At 34.2% G+C, this 17500-nt stretch overlaps 1 protein-coding gene and 1 pseudogene across 5 annotated transcripts in view; one reads left to right on the top strand and one right to left on the bottom strand.

The window, feature by feature from the left end:
• The window catches only part of LOC132154426 (protein strawberry notch homolog 2-like), a 39196-nt gene extending 33431 nt beyond the window's left edge, over window positions 1–5765 (bottom strand). For 2 of the 5 annotated variants that reach the window (XM_059562969.1, XM_059562972.1), the window contains exons 1-4: window positions 5588–5755; window positions 2811–2987; window positions 1614–1693; window positions 692–776 (exon numbers count right to left, since the gene is read on the bottom strand). In XM_059562969.1, coding sequence (XP_059418952.1) covers window positions 692–776; window positions 1614–1693; window positions 2811–2930 — 285 coding nt within the window. In that variant the 5' untranslated portion in view covers window positions 2931–2987; window positions 5588–5755. Of the gene's footprint in view, window positions 1–691; window positions 777–1613; window positions 1694–1904; window positions 1975–2810; window positions 2988–5587 lie in introns of those variants that run through there. The other 3 variants (XM_059562970.1, XM_059562971.1, XM_059562973.1) reach the window with 3 other exon arrangements.
• Window positions 5766–9540: 3775 nt separating this feature from the next.
• LOC132155360 (transmembrane 6 superfamily member 2-like) lies at window positions 9541–12936 on the top strand (annotated as a pseudogene).
• Window positions 12937–17500: the final 4564 nt, after the last annotated feature.

The raw sequence follows: 17500 nt of genomic DNA, 5'->3' as shown, positions 1-17500 counted from the left end.
AGAAGCTCTGTGGCATGAAACTATGTTCTGACACTAAAAACCCTCTCAGATGGGGAGCTTGTTGCTGAGGCATAAATATAAATATATATATATATATATGAATACCAAAGACTTTTGCACGCTCGGTCTATATTATGAAAACTGGTAAATATAACAGTGAAAATCCCTAATAGTAATTCCAAATGGCCATAAGTCTATGTTTCTCTATTCAAACATCAGCGGTCGAGTAAGTGCATCTATTCAGCGATCACAATCACAAATACATCCGAGATCTCATGACAGAACAAAGACCGGCTGAATGATGCTTTCATTAGATCACAGTCCGCAGTTAAATGTTCCTTTTTTGGACATTCGGTGCATTCTTTTGGGAAAGTATCCTTGAATTTGAAAAACTAAAATTATTCCGATATTATCGCTAATATTCGATATATATCGCCCAGCCCTAGACTAAGCTAATTATTATAGATTCTAAGCATAAAATAGATTCTGGGACACAGAGACGTGATTGCAAGCCACAAATAAATTATTCAATACTGTATTGAGTTTCCCCTTCGGGAAAACTTTTTCAGAGCCAACTCTCACGAATCAGGAACCAATATTACAAAAGAAAAAAATGACACATTAAGGGCTTGTTTTTGAATTACTTTCCCAAACCTCGATCGATAATGAAAGAGACGGGATCTGCTGTTACCTGGGAGAAGTCTCCGTTCTGCACAAGGTCGTGAAAGTCGATGTCAGATAGGTCCAGGCCCGAGGACGGGTTCAGCTGGAGCTGCCTGATTAATCAGAGAGAGATCAGGAACAATCACACACACAGTGTCTCCAAAGCCTTCAAATACTACTAGAATACAGATCGATTCTGAATATTTTAGGGGTGTATACACACAGGTACAGGTCTTTCAGTTCGATACATTTGTTTCAACCACTGCTCATGTGGAACTTAAAACTTAAGATATTTTAATTTTAATGAATCTATAATGACTCCTAAATCTCAAAATCGATCTTTTAGTCTCTGCTGCTTTAGGTGATGCTTGAATAAAACTTCTCTTGATTGTCTATAGCGCACCTAATAGTGTTTTGTTTTTCCGTTTTATCTGGAAATTCAAACAACAAACACTTTTTGTGTTGATTATTATATTTATTTGAATTTAATAGCTTGTGCTCTGTTGTTAATAGGGACTTTTAATATTATAGCATTATAGCGTTACAGCATTAGCTGAGATAGATGTTTTATTACTAAGAAAATTATCATTAAAATTTAATTTATTTAAAGACAGAGCCACATTTTGATTATTAAACAACTGTTTATAGAGACAGATAAAGTCAGTATGCAATGATAATTCACCTTATTTGATCTGTTTTCTTAATGCATATTATAGATCTTATTGTGAACAATTAATGCATGCATATTTTCGAACCTAAATATTTTTGTATCTTGTAATGTTGTATCAAAACGCCATTACTAGATCTTCCAGTATTTTGCATGCAGTCAGCGAGGAATAAAACGCTGTGTTGACTATTTATTGTCAATACATTACTATAAATGTATATAATGCACAATTCATTATATATAATTTATAATGCATGCTTTTAGAAAAGACTGCATGACTCACCTGCCAGATTGCATAGGATAGTGCTGGTTGTACGGAGTTTGCTGTGGGTACATCCATGAGTTCGACGGACACAGCTGACTCTGGGGAAACAGGAAACAAACAGCACTTTTGACACAGGAAGTGGCTGTTTGAAAACACTGATCAGCAGAGATATCACCCATCAACCCATATATTTACTGGCAGTGCTGATGATTTAATGACATGGTGAGACCCGACACAAACCAAGCACGACCTACAGTTCACCAAATAAACCAGGTGGCGTGAGGATACTGTTTCTGTTAAAATGATTACCATTGGTTACCACTCCAGGTGCGTCCCATTCTGGACAGGGTTCAAGACCAACTAGAGCATTTGTGATGAAGAGAAAATGGTTCAAGTTCAAAACTGCAGATTTAATCAGGAAATCTGTCATCAAGAGCATGACACTAGAAAAAAAAAAGCAGCATCAAACAGCCTCCTGCAGGTTTAAATCTGCTATCAATCCTAAGCCTGACCTGGATTCAGAAAGGTTCAGAAGAGATGTTCAAGTCTAATTTCAAGTTTGTATTGGGTTCAGGTTTGTGGTTTAATTGTAAAGTTATATAAACAAAAAAGCCTTTTATTGGATCGTTAATATTTTTTGCACTGTGATTTTTTTCTGGTTCAAGTTTGTGATTCGTGCAAAAAGTAATATTAATAAATTCCTTAATAAAAAAAAAAAAGTAAGATATTTTTAAAATATTTTTAGGACTTTTTTTTTTTTTTTGTAACCTTTTCATGGCAATATTCCCCAAAGTAAGCGATTTATAGGGGAAAAAAATAATACAATGAATCTCACAAAAACTATAAAGATGACAGAAATGTAAAAAAAAAAATATATAAAAAAAAAAATATATTAAACGTAGTAAAATTCCGTCAAATGTATAAAAACAGAAAAGCCTATTTGTATTGTGACATTTTAATGTCAATCAAGCCATTTTTTCCCAAAACAAAAGCACATAATTTACCTTACGTTTTTAAAGTAATATTTTGAACAAACATCACTGTAGTTAAACTCTACATTTAAAGAAACACAGCAATTTCTGGTTTGGTCTTCGAGTCACAGGGTTTCAGGTTTCAGGATTCAAGTTCAAACATGTGCAGACCTTCAGCTTTAGTATAGGGGTAACCGTAACATTTACCGCAAACATTGTCATAATTTTAAGGATCAGTGTGTACCTCCATGGAACTTGTGAGAGGAAGACTGGCAGCGCTGAACTCCGGGCTCCCAAGCTGAGGGCCCTCGGGGGGCATCAAGTCCTCCGTTTCCATGACAACAGACGCAGCAGGAGTGGGCATCAGTCTCCGAGCAGAAACATGGTCACATGTCAGAGCCCTGTCATTCTCCAGCCGTCTCTGAGAGAGAGAGAGAGAGAGAGAGAGAGAGAGATCAGCATGATACTCATCACATATAATCTATTCATACAGTGTTTATAAGTGTCCTGCTGGAAAGTGGTCTTGTTGTGATGATAAAGCATAAATATATGATGCTGTCAATGCACAACTGCTCACCTGAACCTTGCAGGTTTGTTAGACAGATCACTGAACTGGCTGTGATAACTAGCCAGATAAAATGTACAAGATACAGACAAGTGCTTACATATGTATTAAAAAATTTTGTTCTATTATGCATTTTTATTTATTAACCTGTTAACTGCCACCCGGTCCCTCAGTGGGCCGGCCCCCTACGTTTACCTCACTATATTACAATTAAATCCTAATCTAATCATGAAAAACTATGTATCGTTGGAAACGATCATCTAAGACTCCTAAATAGATATTTTACCAATTTTATTGTTTTTTAATTATGTAGGAAAAGTAATAGATTTATTTATTGCAAGAGTGCATCTCAAAAACCATAAATCATAACAGGAGTTCTGACCTTTGTCAGAAAAAAATTCAAGTCTATGTTCAAAATGTGAGTTACAGTTAACAGGTTAAATGCATGAGTTTCCAAATTATTTCACCAGATTATCTGAATGAAATACATTTAAAATAAATCTGACCTTTTTGTGGCATTCATATATATATATATATATAGAAAATAAAGCAGTTTATTTCGGATAGAAAGTTAACCGACGAAATGAATAGAATGTGAGACAGACATATGAAAGGGTTAAAATATAATAAATATTATATCATCATCATCATCATATATATATACGCGTATTCATATTGAACCGTTCGGTACGAGGCTTTCGGTTCGGTACGCGGTACGCATTATGGACCGAACGGTTCGTTGGACTAATTAATTATATTTGGAAAATAAAAAAAAAGTGAAATATAATGATATGCGTTCAACAAGGTAGCCCAATAACCCAAACGACGTAACAGGCAACGCCCCTGACACCCCCGAGGAAGAAAAAAACACCAACTTATATGTTTATGTTAGGCTTCTCAGTCAGGCGCTCGCTCACTCAGTAATACACGCTGAAGGCTCGGTGCAAAATGGCTAATGCGTTTAACAGACCAGAAATAGAAGATCCTCCAATAACCAACAGGTCTGGTGTTTGGGTGCACTTTGGATTCCCTGTAAGCTATAATGGTGATGGCAAGAGAGTGGTGGATAAAAAAACAACGATATGTCGCATCTAGGGTACACCACGGGAATACAAAAAAAAAAACACCATCGGGATTACTTGAAACATGTCAACTCATTTACGCCGACATCACCTTAGTGTGTCAGTATCTGGGAAAAGACGGAAAAAAGCAGAAACATACACGCAACAAACTATCCCCGCAGCATTTAGACAGACATTTCCAACGGATTCAAACAGGGCAAAAGACATTACCACGGCGATTGGTAGGCCACGGATATGAGACCTTACTATTTACCATTGATTCTATCATCACCATTATAGCTTACAGGGAATCCAAAGTGCACCCAAACATCAGACCTGTTGGTTATTGGAGGATCTTCTATTTCTGGTCTGTTAAACGCATTAGCCATTTTGCAACGAGCCTTCAGCGCGTACTGAGTGAGCGAGCGCCCTCTGTAGTGGAAAACGTAGGTTTTAAGAACATGCTTAATGTAATTGAGCCCCGTTACAATATTCCTTCACAAGCCCATTTCAGACAGACCGTAATTCCTGCTTTGTTCCAAAAAACATAAGCCCTATAGAGAACCAATTGAGTAAACACACACTCAATATAAAGAGTTATAGAGTTCCATATAAAAAGTTACATCTTTGTATTTGTTCATAACTAATATAACATTTTCATTTTTTTTTTTATAAGGAGCTGTTTTTGTTTTATACAGTATGCTGCTAAGAAAACACCATAGAAGATGGGTAAAGAATAGCTCCATCATTGTTCAATGTAAAAAAACACATACTTTGTTAGTTTTAATAAATAAAATTTTTTTTAGAAATCAAGGAAATTTATCTGCCAATTTTTTCTTTTTGCTGTATCTAAAACGTACCAAACTGTACCGAACCGAACCTTGACACCAGTGTATCGTATCGAACCGAACCGTGAATTTTGTGAACTTTACACCCCTAATATATATATATATATATATATATATATATATATATATATATATTTATTTATTTTTTTTAAGTTATGTGATGCAGGCCTTGTGTATTTAACAGTTTGGGGAGGGATTACACTGTAAGTGTGAGTCAGTTTTATTCTGACCTTTATAAATACAAGCTGTCACTAACTCACTCTTAATAAAAATACGATTTTAAATTAAAAACAATTAAGTATCCATCAGATTATGATCAAATTATCGTTTGTCAACCTGAAAACCCTCGGCCATAAAGCACTGACCCCTCAAGCACGTCACTTTGATAAGATAACAAGCCTATATTGATTATTATAGATCAACATAATTGATTACTAACGAGTTTATCAACAGTTTATCAACTGTTTGCGTGTTTTTCTGAAAGCCTCAATGGAGCGCTATTGTTTGATTCGTGCTAACATGCTAATCTGACAGAAAACCCACTCACCGCGCGTTAATTAACCCCCACTGTCCGCGAAACCCCTCCACGAGCACTAACGACCACTCAATCTGGGCGTTTCTGGATCAGAAAAAACGGATTGAAGGGGTTTAATCCATATTTTTCTATCCTCGTACGGTTGTTTACCTACTTCCTGGTCGACGTCGCCATCTTGATTTAAAAAGAGGGAGGATTCTTCCGCTGACGTCATCGCGGACGCTAGGTGAATTTTGTGCGTTAAAGGAATTATATATTCATAAGTAATTTGGTTTACTATTTCCCCCGTTTAGAATCAGACATTTGTAAAAAAAAATAACAATAATATATACATATATATATATATATATATATATATATATATATATATATATATGTTTATATTTATATTATTATTATTTTTTTTTAAATTGGTGTATTTTAAGTCTTTAATGTAAATATATATTGCGATCTAAAAACTGTTTTTATTTAATTATATTATGGAGAAAAAATTAATTTAATTCAGTTATTGAAGGGTCCAAACAATCAGCACCTGTGTAGGCTATACCAATATATTATATTTAGTATAATAATACATAGAAAGTATACTGTAAAATCATAATTAAGAACGTTGTTGAGGATTACGTTTTTATTTATTTTTGTTATTTGTTATTTATATATATAATTTTTTTTCTAATACCAATTTATCTTTTTTTTTTTTTGGAAAATATGCTTAGCATGATAAATGTCTGTGAAGTCAGAGGTGTCTTTGATCACGCGGAGGGAGTCTTTCTTTAAACTAATGGGCGGTTATAGTTCATAGTCCATGGACTTGAAAGGTTTGCCCTGATTTCAAGTTGATTCCATCATCATCATCATCATCAGTGCTGAGTAAACTACAGGACACACAGAGCACCTTCACACTTGAAGCTCAGGGAAATCAAAGCACAGGATGCCTTATTGCAGTTTCTGGATATTTATTTTAATAGCTATTTGATTGCTTTTCATTGTTTTGTTTTATATATATATATATATATATATATATATATATATATATATATATATATATATATATATATATATATATATATATATATATATATATATATATATATATATATATATATATGTGTGTGTGTATTTATTCTGTCTCTGGCAGCACCTTTTATTCTCTACACAATCAACCATGTGTCCTTCCTACAAGAGTAAGTTTGCCTCTTATGACATCATTAAACAATAATGCATGCTAAAGAACATTGCATTAACATTAAACAATGCAAAACTAATCATGTTTTACAAGATCTTGTGTTTAGAAGTGTGCCTTTTAACACGTTTTTATGAGTTTTTAATGACGTGGTTTGGCCAAAAGAGGGCAATCAACCTCTGTTTTATTTCATCAAGTCATTCTGAGCTGTTCTGATCAATGAGATTACATTGCTTTCTGGATTTCATTGGTGAATTGTGAAATGATTTCATAAAAATTTTATTCAGTTTCCCCCTCAAAATTCATAATGAAGAAAGATATATATTATTTGAATTGCAAATTCAATTTACTGTATTACAGTCATAAGAATTAAATGGGAGTTAGCTTTGAGAATAAATATATGTATATTTTATTACATATTTGATACAGATTTTTTTTTAAATACAAAAACATTTTTTATACGATTTTTATAATACAATAAAATTGACTAATATAGACTCATAAGATTTTAATGGAAATAAAATTTTACAATAATGAGAATTGCATGCATTCCTAAAATAGACTTTCTTTACTTTATAACTTCGTTATAGCAATTTCCTTTCGTTTTTTAGTTGTTTTGGGGGTGAAATTATGATCTGGATAGAAAAAAATCTCAAATGTGTCTCTGGAGCACAAAAGCAGTCTTAAGTCTCTGGGGTATATTTGTAGCAATAGCCAAAAAAAAAAAATTAACCCTGTATGGGTCAAAATTATAGATTTTTCTTTTATGCCAAAAATCGTTCCATGAAGATATTTTGTAAATTTCCTACCGTAAATATATAAAAACTTAATTTTTTATTAGTAATATGCATTGCTCAGAACTTCATTTGGACAACTTTAAAGATGATTTTCTCAATATTTAGATTTGTTTTAGTTGTTTCTCAGACAAATATTGTCCTCATAACAAACCAGACATCAATGAATAGATGATTTATTCAGCTTTCAGATGATATATAGAGCTCAATTTCGAAAAATTTACACTTAAGACAGTCACACTGCTCCAGGGTCACAAAAATGACCTCTTTAACATCTTAATTATGTTCAGAAATACTGGGAAAAATGTGGTATACACTGTAAAAAAATGTTAATGATTTTAAAATGTGCAATTAAAAGAAAGATTACTGGAGTTTCAATTGTTTGTGAAATTTACAGTACTTTACAGTAATTTATTTTTGTTCAATTTTCACTCAGAAATTCACAAATAATTATGATTCATTAAAGTTAGAAAAGAAACCCATAACAAAACAACACATTGAATTAAATGTCAAATTTTGAAGTAGAAAGACTGATTTTCCTGTAAAACATACTTTACTAATCTTTGTTTTATTTGCAACTTCAAAAAAAAATGTGTTTTCCTGTGCATCAACAGGATCAAAGGTATGGCACACTGATATCTTCACGTGAGCTCAGTTCTGCTCAGTTATGTTTTTCTTGAGAAAGACACCACAGTAAACTAATCAAGAGTTTCAGAAGAGAGCTCAAACTGTGCTCAGACTTATCAAGATACCAACGTCTGCAACTCAAATATTGCTCAAGCTCGTGATCATTTGGAAACAAAGTTTAAGCTTAAATCCTAACAGAGACGTTTTTTTTAAATGCTTCTGGACCCTCAGAGCAATACATCTTCATGCTGGCCATATCGCTGTTATTGACAGCTCTTGAGTCGGTGGACAGCCACTAAATCAGCCCTCTGTGATCGATCCATGTGTGATCTCAGCGCCACTAAAGTTTCTCCAGCCTCTATTTGTCCGGCTGCCAGCGCTAATGCATGCTTGAATCCAAAAGCGAGCCGATTTTTCCACTAGGGAATGAGGAAACTCTGGTCTGAGGACCGCATGATCGAAACCCACCTTCACCTGGACAACCGTGAGCCATCATTAACTCGCTGTTTGGGAGAGAAATCAATAGCTGGCGAGAAAAAGAAAGTGAATGCTAGACAGAGACTAAGAGATGGAGAGATGGAGAGATAGAGAGAGAGAGAGAGAGAGAGAGAGAGAGACGTGTGCGGAGTGAGAGATGTGCTGATGTTTGCAGTCTGTGTGTGTTTTAGTGTTTGCCGTGTTTTCCTTCACTCTCTCACAGACACACACACACACACACTCTCTCTCTCTCTCACACACACACACACACACACTCTCTCACTCACACACACACTCTCTCTCTCTCTCTCTCTCTCTCTCACACACACACACACAGACACACACTGAACTGATCCTCTCACACGTGTGTTAAAGGGAGAGCCGTTTATCCATTGTAAATATTTATAATATTTCAAGAATAATGTTAAAATATATTTCCACTTACTTTATACAATATTTAAAAAAATGATAAATGATAGATTCACATTTGAAAACGTCTCTCTCTCTCTCTTCTCATATATATATATATATATATATATATATATATATATATACTAATTTTAATATAAACAAATTATAATTGTATATGTTATGTGTGTGTGTGTGTGTGTGTTTTATTTTTAATATTTAACACTTATTTTAAACAATTTATAACAATTATTTTAATTATTTATTTATATGATAGATCCACAAAAAAATATTGATACCTGAAAAAAAAATCTAATCTCAAAAAAAAAAAAAAAAAAAAAAATGTGGCTTGTTGCTCAACCATATGCTCATTTATAATAAAGCAGAAATTCTGTAAAGCAATTGTGATTGAGATGTGTTGTTGTTGGTTTCTCTTCAAACACAAGTCGTGTCGCAGTCTGGCTCTCGTTTCTCGCATGTTCACCAGTCAGATCGTCTTAATCACAGGCGTTATAGTGGGTAAGAATCTCAAAATCCCCGAAGTAAAAGTGTGTTTATTGTTAAAACCCTCCCTTGATGCATGAAAACATGTTATGCGTCTGTAATCCGTCAGCTGCCTTTGTTTCTGTGTTTCAGGTAAATGTGGAAAAAACCTCCTCCCTTCTTTCTGGAGAAACGCCTTTTCTCTGGTTTTAAACATATGGGCGGCGGCAAAGCTTCTCAACAGGCTGAGAGAGCTGTCAATCATTCCTGCAGACAAGGTGAAATTCCAGAGGATTGAGTTTTGATTCACTGATCAGAACTGAGAATAAACGCTCATCTTAAATGATTACGGTCATTTACCAATCCATCATAGACCGAGCCCTTCATTTCCAAATATTTATGCGCCTTGAGGCGAACACAGCGCCTCTGAAGTTGACAGATGGGTTAGATGTGATCTGTAGGTGGAGGTGGAGCAGAAGAAAACTCTGCTGTCTCGTCCCACAGATCTGCTGCTAACACTGCGCCTCATAGGAAGCATCATCTTCACTGCGTTCAGAGGCTTTGTAAGTATCTACACATCCATCCGAGTGTCTCTAACCATTTATTCCATCACTTACTGTTTTCCTTCTCTCTCTTTTTTATCTTAAACAGGTTGTTCTTGAATGTAATATGGATTTTTGTTTTACTTACATCTTCCAGTAGGAGCCGTACAGCGTCGGCTTTCCAAAAGTCACGGTGAGTCTGATGCACACTTGGGTGTATTTAACAAGCTATTTTGATACTTAAAGATGCACTACTACTATATCCTATAGTATGAAAAGAATGACATATAGAGATGTCATTGAGATGGAAACATGATGGACTGATGGATCGCATGTCTTGTAGATGCTGGTGTTCCTCTTCTATGTTTTGTCGCTCCTGACGGCGTGTGTTTATGGGCTTTACACTCCTGGATGCACATGGATGTTGGACTGGACACTGGTCCTCACTGAAAAACAGCCATTATTTATTATTAAATAATGGCAAAATTGCTATTTTAAAAAATGCAAAACTTGTTTTACTCCATATTTATGTATTTATCAATAAATTACACAATATTTACAAAATGACTCGATAATCTCAAAACAATTCGATATTGGTTGATTATTCAGTCTGGTCAATATACATGTGATTTCTTCAGATGGCTGACATTAAAATAAAAACTGAAATTTTATAATAAAAGCTAATTAGAAATATAAATAAACACTATGTAAATAATACTAAGATAACACTGAGAGGAACTTTACTTGGGAATTTAGTTTTAAATTATACAAAACGTATTTTAATTAAAATTATTTACAGTTATTATTAATTATATGTATAATTTTGTATAGATTCCTTTTTCAAAGAATCATTGTAAATTTGATATTCTTTTTTTTTTTACACATTTAAGACTGAAAAGTAAAAAAAAACATCATCAATTCGAAAAATGTGTTAAAAGATGATATTAAGATATCAGTAATTATGTTTGTTACAGTAAATAACTGAAATGAGCATCAATCTGTACGGTTTTGTCTCCAAAATTAACCTACAATCTAGAAGTTTAGATCAAAACATATAGCTATATAACAGATTTTAAAACTGGTATAGTCTTATTGAGACAAAAAAAAGACCTTTGATTATCCATTAACAATTCAGATCAGTGCCATTAACGTAGAAATCTCTAATATCTCATCTGATATCTCCTCTGTCTGTAGTATTAACAGTGTTTGTGATGCAGTGGACTCACCTGGGCTCATCTCTTCACTCACACACACCGTTCACCTACAGGATCCCCAGAGACGAGTGGAGACCGGTGGTCACGCTGAACCTGCTCCACACAGCCGTGCCCGTCCTCCTCTCCGTCCGCTGCTACATGAACCAGACCTTCTTCATGAAGAACGTTCCTCAGGAGCAGGCCAGCAACGGCAAGAAGAAGAATTAAAATCATCAACATCCACGTGCAAGAACATGCATGTGTCCACTTTACAGAACAGTGAAGTATTTGAGCTGAAACCGCCATAAATTATATTTTTGAAAGCATCAATACATCAGTGACTATATCTGTGTTTTGAAATGTCCAGCGAGCCTCTCATAGAACATTTCGCTACATTCCCGTTCATTTCAAACGTTCAAAACAGCCAGTTCAAAATATAACTGTTCATGGAACATTCCATTGTATCATTTTGCAAGTTGCAACATTAAGGAAATGTTACTTTTGATTGTTCTATGAAGATTCTAAAACAGGTAGATACATTTAAAATGTGTCAAAAGTCCTATTAACAAACGTTTTCGTGCTAACATCTTGGGAACGTTATTAGATAACTTTGAACGAATACATTTTGAGAGAAACTGGCCCAGACAGTCCATGTCAGTTGGGTTACTTTAGAATTGTTCTCAAACATTTAAAACACGTAAAAGACCTAAAGTGTTTCAGAAAAAAGTTTCTTGAACAATGAGACCGTAACAGAAAGAACGTTTGTTCATAACATTGAGAGAACCTTGTCAGAATGTTCCATGTAAACAGATAAGTGCTTATTTTTTCCCAATTCAAGCAGTAAATTCTTTTTCTGTGCTAGATTATATGCATTTTTTTCATTGTCCGTATCAGTGTGATTAGAATGATATTAGACAGATGCCTCATTTTATTTATTTTATTATAAACATGGTACTGTGTGAACGGTATGGATTTGAAATATTATTATTATTGATAAATGCCGAATATTGGTATCGACCAAAATGCCAATCATCCGAGTTTCTTTTTCACATGGTGTTTTGCAGCTTTGTTTAAACTACTGATCTCAACCAGGTTTATCTCTGGTCAGTTGGTGAAATCTCTACTCTAGACTTGTTTACATCGCGCTCAGACGCTCAGGGTGTGTCTGTGTCCTGATCATGGCTGTGTGTGTTTAGTAGTGGTCTATGAGATATGTGATTTAACTTTTTTTTATGATATATAAAGCTTCAAAAGATGTTCTTTTGTCAAATGCCAAAATATGTCATGAATGTGTTCTTGGCAGATTCACTGAATGTTTTACTTGGGATCTTTTGTATCTTTTTCTATGTTGTATAGTGTTTTCCCAACACTTTTCTGTGGTGCTCTTTGCCTGTCGTGAACCCTCATATCTCTTGTCTTGTGTAATTCGCTGTTTATTATTCTTCGTGTTGGGCTCCAAAGGGAACGCCGGGGCACGGGTTCAGCAGGGAGAGATATTTCTAGCATTGCAACAACGAAACTAGACTAATGATTCATTTAAAGATGTGTGAAGAGGCCACATTTTTTTGCATCGTCCAATCAAATCTCTGACCTTTGCTCTGTAGCTGATGACATCATCGGGACATTGCAGTGTTGCTGGCCCAGTGATCTTTCACACAGATGAATGAAGCCTGTCAGCGTGTTGAATGAACATCAGTTCTGACACTGTATCTGAAATATTCCTGAAGATGACAATATAACTGAATAAAATGGTTTAACAATTATAAAATTATGATGTCATGCTGCCTTATTTAAAACGGTGGAAATATTTGCTCTGACAATGATTTGATTCAATTGCAATAAAAAAAATATTCCCAGCTAATGTTTCCATTAAATTATGAAAATGTTAATGTTCTCTGAACGTTCAAAATGTCCAGTTTAAAATGCTTAAAATATGTTTTAAAAAATGCATGCTAAAAAATGCTTTTCTTGGTTATGTGACGACATAAAGTCAATTTATAATTTTGCAAACATTACTCACAAATTGGACTCCATTAATGACATCAAATTACATGAAAATTGTAGTTAGTAACATAATCTAGATTACACATATTAGGTAATTTATAGTCTGACTATACTTTTAGATTACTTTTGATCTAACTTGTTAATTAAATTGACTTGAATAGGGTTATGTACCATATAAAAATAAATAAATAAAAAACTAAGAAAATATATTCCATACCTTGTTATCAACATAAAAAAATGGATTATACATTAAATTACAGCAAGGTTGAATTATGAATATTAACTGCCATTGTGTGAATAATAATGTTATCATGTAATCCATAAAAAGTAACTTTCAGAATATAATATAATATAACAAGTACTTTATTTTTGGATTACATGTAATCAGTTACTTTGCAGCACTGCCAGAACTTTAGCCAAAGTTCTGAAAATGTAACATTTTAGCTTGGTTCAGAATTATTTTCAAAACCATTGACTGGAGGGCCAATTTAGTTTTAATTTTGGATTAGAAATGAACACATAAAGCACAATAACTACACTGTACCGATTTTTCTAAATATTATTGGACTATGTTTTACAAGAAAATACTTTTTCAGTCTTTTATTTAAAAAAAACGTCACTGCAGCCATTTCTTTGTAATAATTTGTGACAATTGTTTCTTCACCAACTGTATTTTGTCCATGAATTATTCAATTCTGAATGTTCATTGCATGCATTGAGGCATGCATATATCAAATATGTAGATTCGGGATGTTTTGGCAGATGTTCCTCACACTAGTGAACTATAATTGAATCCTGAATCGAATCAAATTATTTTTTAATGTTGTTTTGGGGGTGTAGATTCGAACTGGACGCGTTTGAATGCGACTCAAACAAATGTCTCTATCTGAGGATTACTGACGCTGATGATGCTGGCTGGTTTTTCGGGAACTACAAAGAGCAAAGAGAATGTTCAACTATTTCATCTGCGGAGCGGAACGCTTTGATGTGGCCGGTTTCCGTGGAAACGGAGACGCTCATTAGCTTAAGCTGAATCTTCTGTTTATGATTGATCTTTATCGGTCTTAACACGGAGGGCTCAAACCAACCGAATAAATTAACATTTTATACCTCTGTGAAAGAATACGATTATTGCTAGCACCTGAGGACACACAATTCAATGCAAGAAATGTTGACCATTAATTAAATGTTAATTAAACAGGGCTTATGAGTGAAATACGCATATTAAACCCTGGAGAGAATACATGTTCACTTCATATATGTAATTTCTACTTTTCATAACTGAGATACACTTAAATAAACACAAACTGAAGATTGTTTCTCCCATGAAATAAATGAAAAAAATAGCTAAAGGCAATTTTGACTCACAATTTTTCCTTTTTATTTTCATTCCGTGGCAAAAAAAAAAAGATTGCGAGATGAAAACTCAGAATTCAGACAAAAAATAAATAAAAATTAATAAATAACAGATATAACTTCAAAAAGTCAGAATTGTGAGAGTTAAATTTGCAATTGCAAGGGGGAAAAAATAATTGTTTATTTGATAACAACAGCAAATCATCATATTATTCTGATTTCTGAAGATTATGTGACACTGAAGACTGGAGGAATGATGCTGAAAATACAGCGGAGCATCACAGAAATAATTTTATTTTTTTAACATATAACAGTTTTTTAAATTGGAATAAAAGTTCACTGCTTTTACTGTATTTTTGATCAAATAAATGCAGCCTTGATGAACCAAAGAGAATCTTTTAAAAGCATGATGTGTTTTTGATGCTCTCAGCTCATTTAAACACTTTTTATCAAGTTCTAATTAAGTTATATGAAGCTCTGATCTAACTCAGATCAGTCTCACTGGGATGCAAAGTGAACATTGCCTTTGTGTGAGTCTTACAGATGGAAAAACAAGACGCTGGCCAGAAAAGAAACTAAATATAACCATGAGAGTAACTTAAACACAATCAGATCAACAGCAGCTCAATCTGACCTCATGGACCTGAAGTTGGCGTCAGGATCAGACTCAATGGAGGGAAAATGGACAGCAGGAAATGAGCCTGCATTAATACCACAGAAAAGAACAGATCCCTCAGGAAACCAATATCACAAATGAGATCGCTTTAATATCTCAATTGTTTCTCCTACACCAGAGATTTTGCTTAAAGATGCAGAAAATGTGTTCACCCTCAGGCCATCCAAGTTGTGGATGAGTTTTTTTCTTTATCAGATTTGTAGAAACGTAGCTTTCCATCACTTGCTCATCAGTGGATGCTCTGCAGTGAATGGGTGCCGTCAGAATGAGAGTCCAAACAGCTGATAAAAACATCACAATAATCCACAAGTGATGCAGTAATCCACAAGATTTGTAAGAAACAAATCCATGTTTTTAAATTTAAAGTCAAGTCACCTTTATTAATATAGCGCTTTTAACAATACGGATTGTTGTCAAAGCACTTTAGAGTATTAAATAAGAAAATACCACATCTGCATTTTAATGCATATTCTCCAGACTGTGAACTCAAAAGGTGCAGTGCTTTCTGCAATTGGGTCGGATCGAGGTCGGATCAAATTCACACCTTAAAACGAACCGTACCAGATTCTTCTATAACCAAACCGAGACCACCTCTTCAGCTGGGTCTCGGTTCAGTTGTTTGGTGTGCACCAGAGTGCGATTGCTTTATTCACACCTGCAAAAAAGATCCGCATTACATAATGAACGTGTCCTTCCAATGGGACGAGTACTAACAGGGCAATAATGAGCAATAAAACAGCACATTGCGTATGCATACTTCCTTTTTAGAAAATGTATCATAACATTAGCATATTTAGAATTGATTCACCTGTAAAATGAACAAAATGCATAATGGAAACACTCGCCGTGTTAAATACTGAGAAGAGAAATGGATTTGTACACATTCAGTCTGAAGTATAATTCATTTCCGTTGGTGTAAAACGAGAATAGAATTGCCTAAGTTTAGTTTTAACAGTAGGAAGCAGCTCACTCAAATAAAACATCTGAAATGACAGCAGTTTTGATCCAATCAGTTTTATTGTTGGTTTGTTTCCAGTTTAATAAAGAACAAACGAGAAGTGAAGCCATAAAAACATCAAAGTTTGACCTCAGAAAGCAGATTCGTCTAAGCCGTTTTAATGAGGATTTAATAAAAAGATCCAAACATATGCTCAAGTTAGTGTGTGAAACACACATTTCTATATCACTTCTGCTAATTATAATACTGAATAGGGTGATTAAATGATCAATCATCAATCATCAATGTTGTCACTAAAAACAAGTAAACAAAGTTCGTTATGAAGGAATAAATGAGTGAAGACGATTTATTTACAGAAGACTAAAGAGAAGTGTGAGTTTAATCGTTTCATCATGTTCACTAAAGAATACATGTTATAAATAAACACACAGAGCAAACAGACGATACTGAGAAGAAAAGACACAAAAACACATCTGCTCCAAACCTAGTGCTCCCTACATAGACAGCATCCTAACTGAGATTGAACCTCATAAGTGAGAGATTCGGATGCACTTTTGTGTGTTAAACGCCAAACAAAAATCACACACAGAAACGCATGCAGTTGTCTCAAATAACACACACACACACACACACACAGGAAGGACACAGAGACACATGTTGACATGTTATCAAGCAGATTAAGTATCTGATGAAGTCTGTGAACACTCACTCAAGTATTTTAATTAAAATGTGTCACAATGCAATTAAAATATGTGTTCATGCATAAACTTTTTCCTAGGCTCTGTTTTCTCTTTCAGGTCGATGTATTGATCTTTTCAAGTAAGTTAAACTGTTGACATGTTGATATGAAGTGACCTGAATGGTAATGGTGCAGCAAGTTTAGTAATACTGAGATCTGAAGGGAACTCTCTCGCCCTCTTGAGGACTCTGTGTTTTGAATCCTTCAGAATCAGATTCAAGTCAACAGAAACGATTCATTTGGATTCACACTGAACACAGAGGTGATAATTTGACGAGCACCTGTCAATCATCTCAATTCCAGATCTTTCAGATGCTTCATAACAATTTGTGTGAGATCTGATTCAATCACAAACTCAGTTTCAGTTCACCCCAAATAAAAATAATAATAAAATAAGATTTTACACTTTGCATAAAGCAGGGTTATTATCGCTAAACTAAAACTAAAATTAAAACCATTGAAATATTTTCATTGCTTGAAATAAA

This window comes from Carassius carassius, chromosome 12, assembly GCF_963082965.1.
Source record: "Carassius carassius chromosome 12, fCarCar2.1, whole genome shotgun sequence".
Taxonomy (NCBI): Eukaryota; Metazoa; Chordata; class Actinopteri; order Cypriniformes; family Cyprinidae; genus Carassius; species Carassius carassius.
Note: the sequence above shows the minus strand (reverse complement) of the source record. Positions and strands in the feature narration are given on the sequence as shown.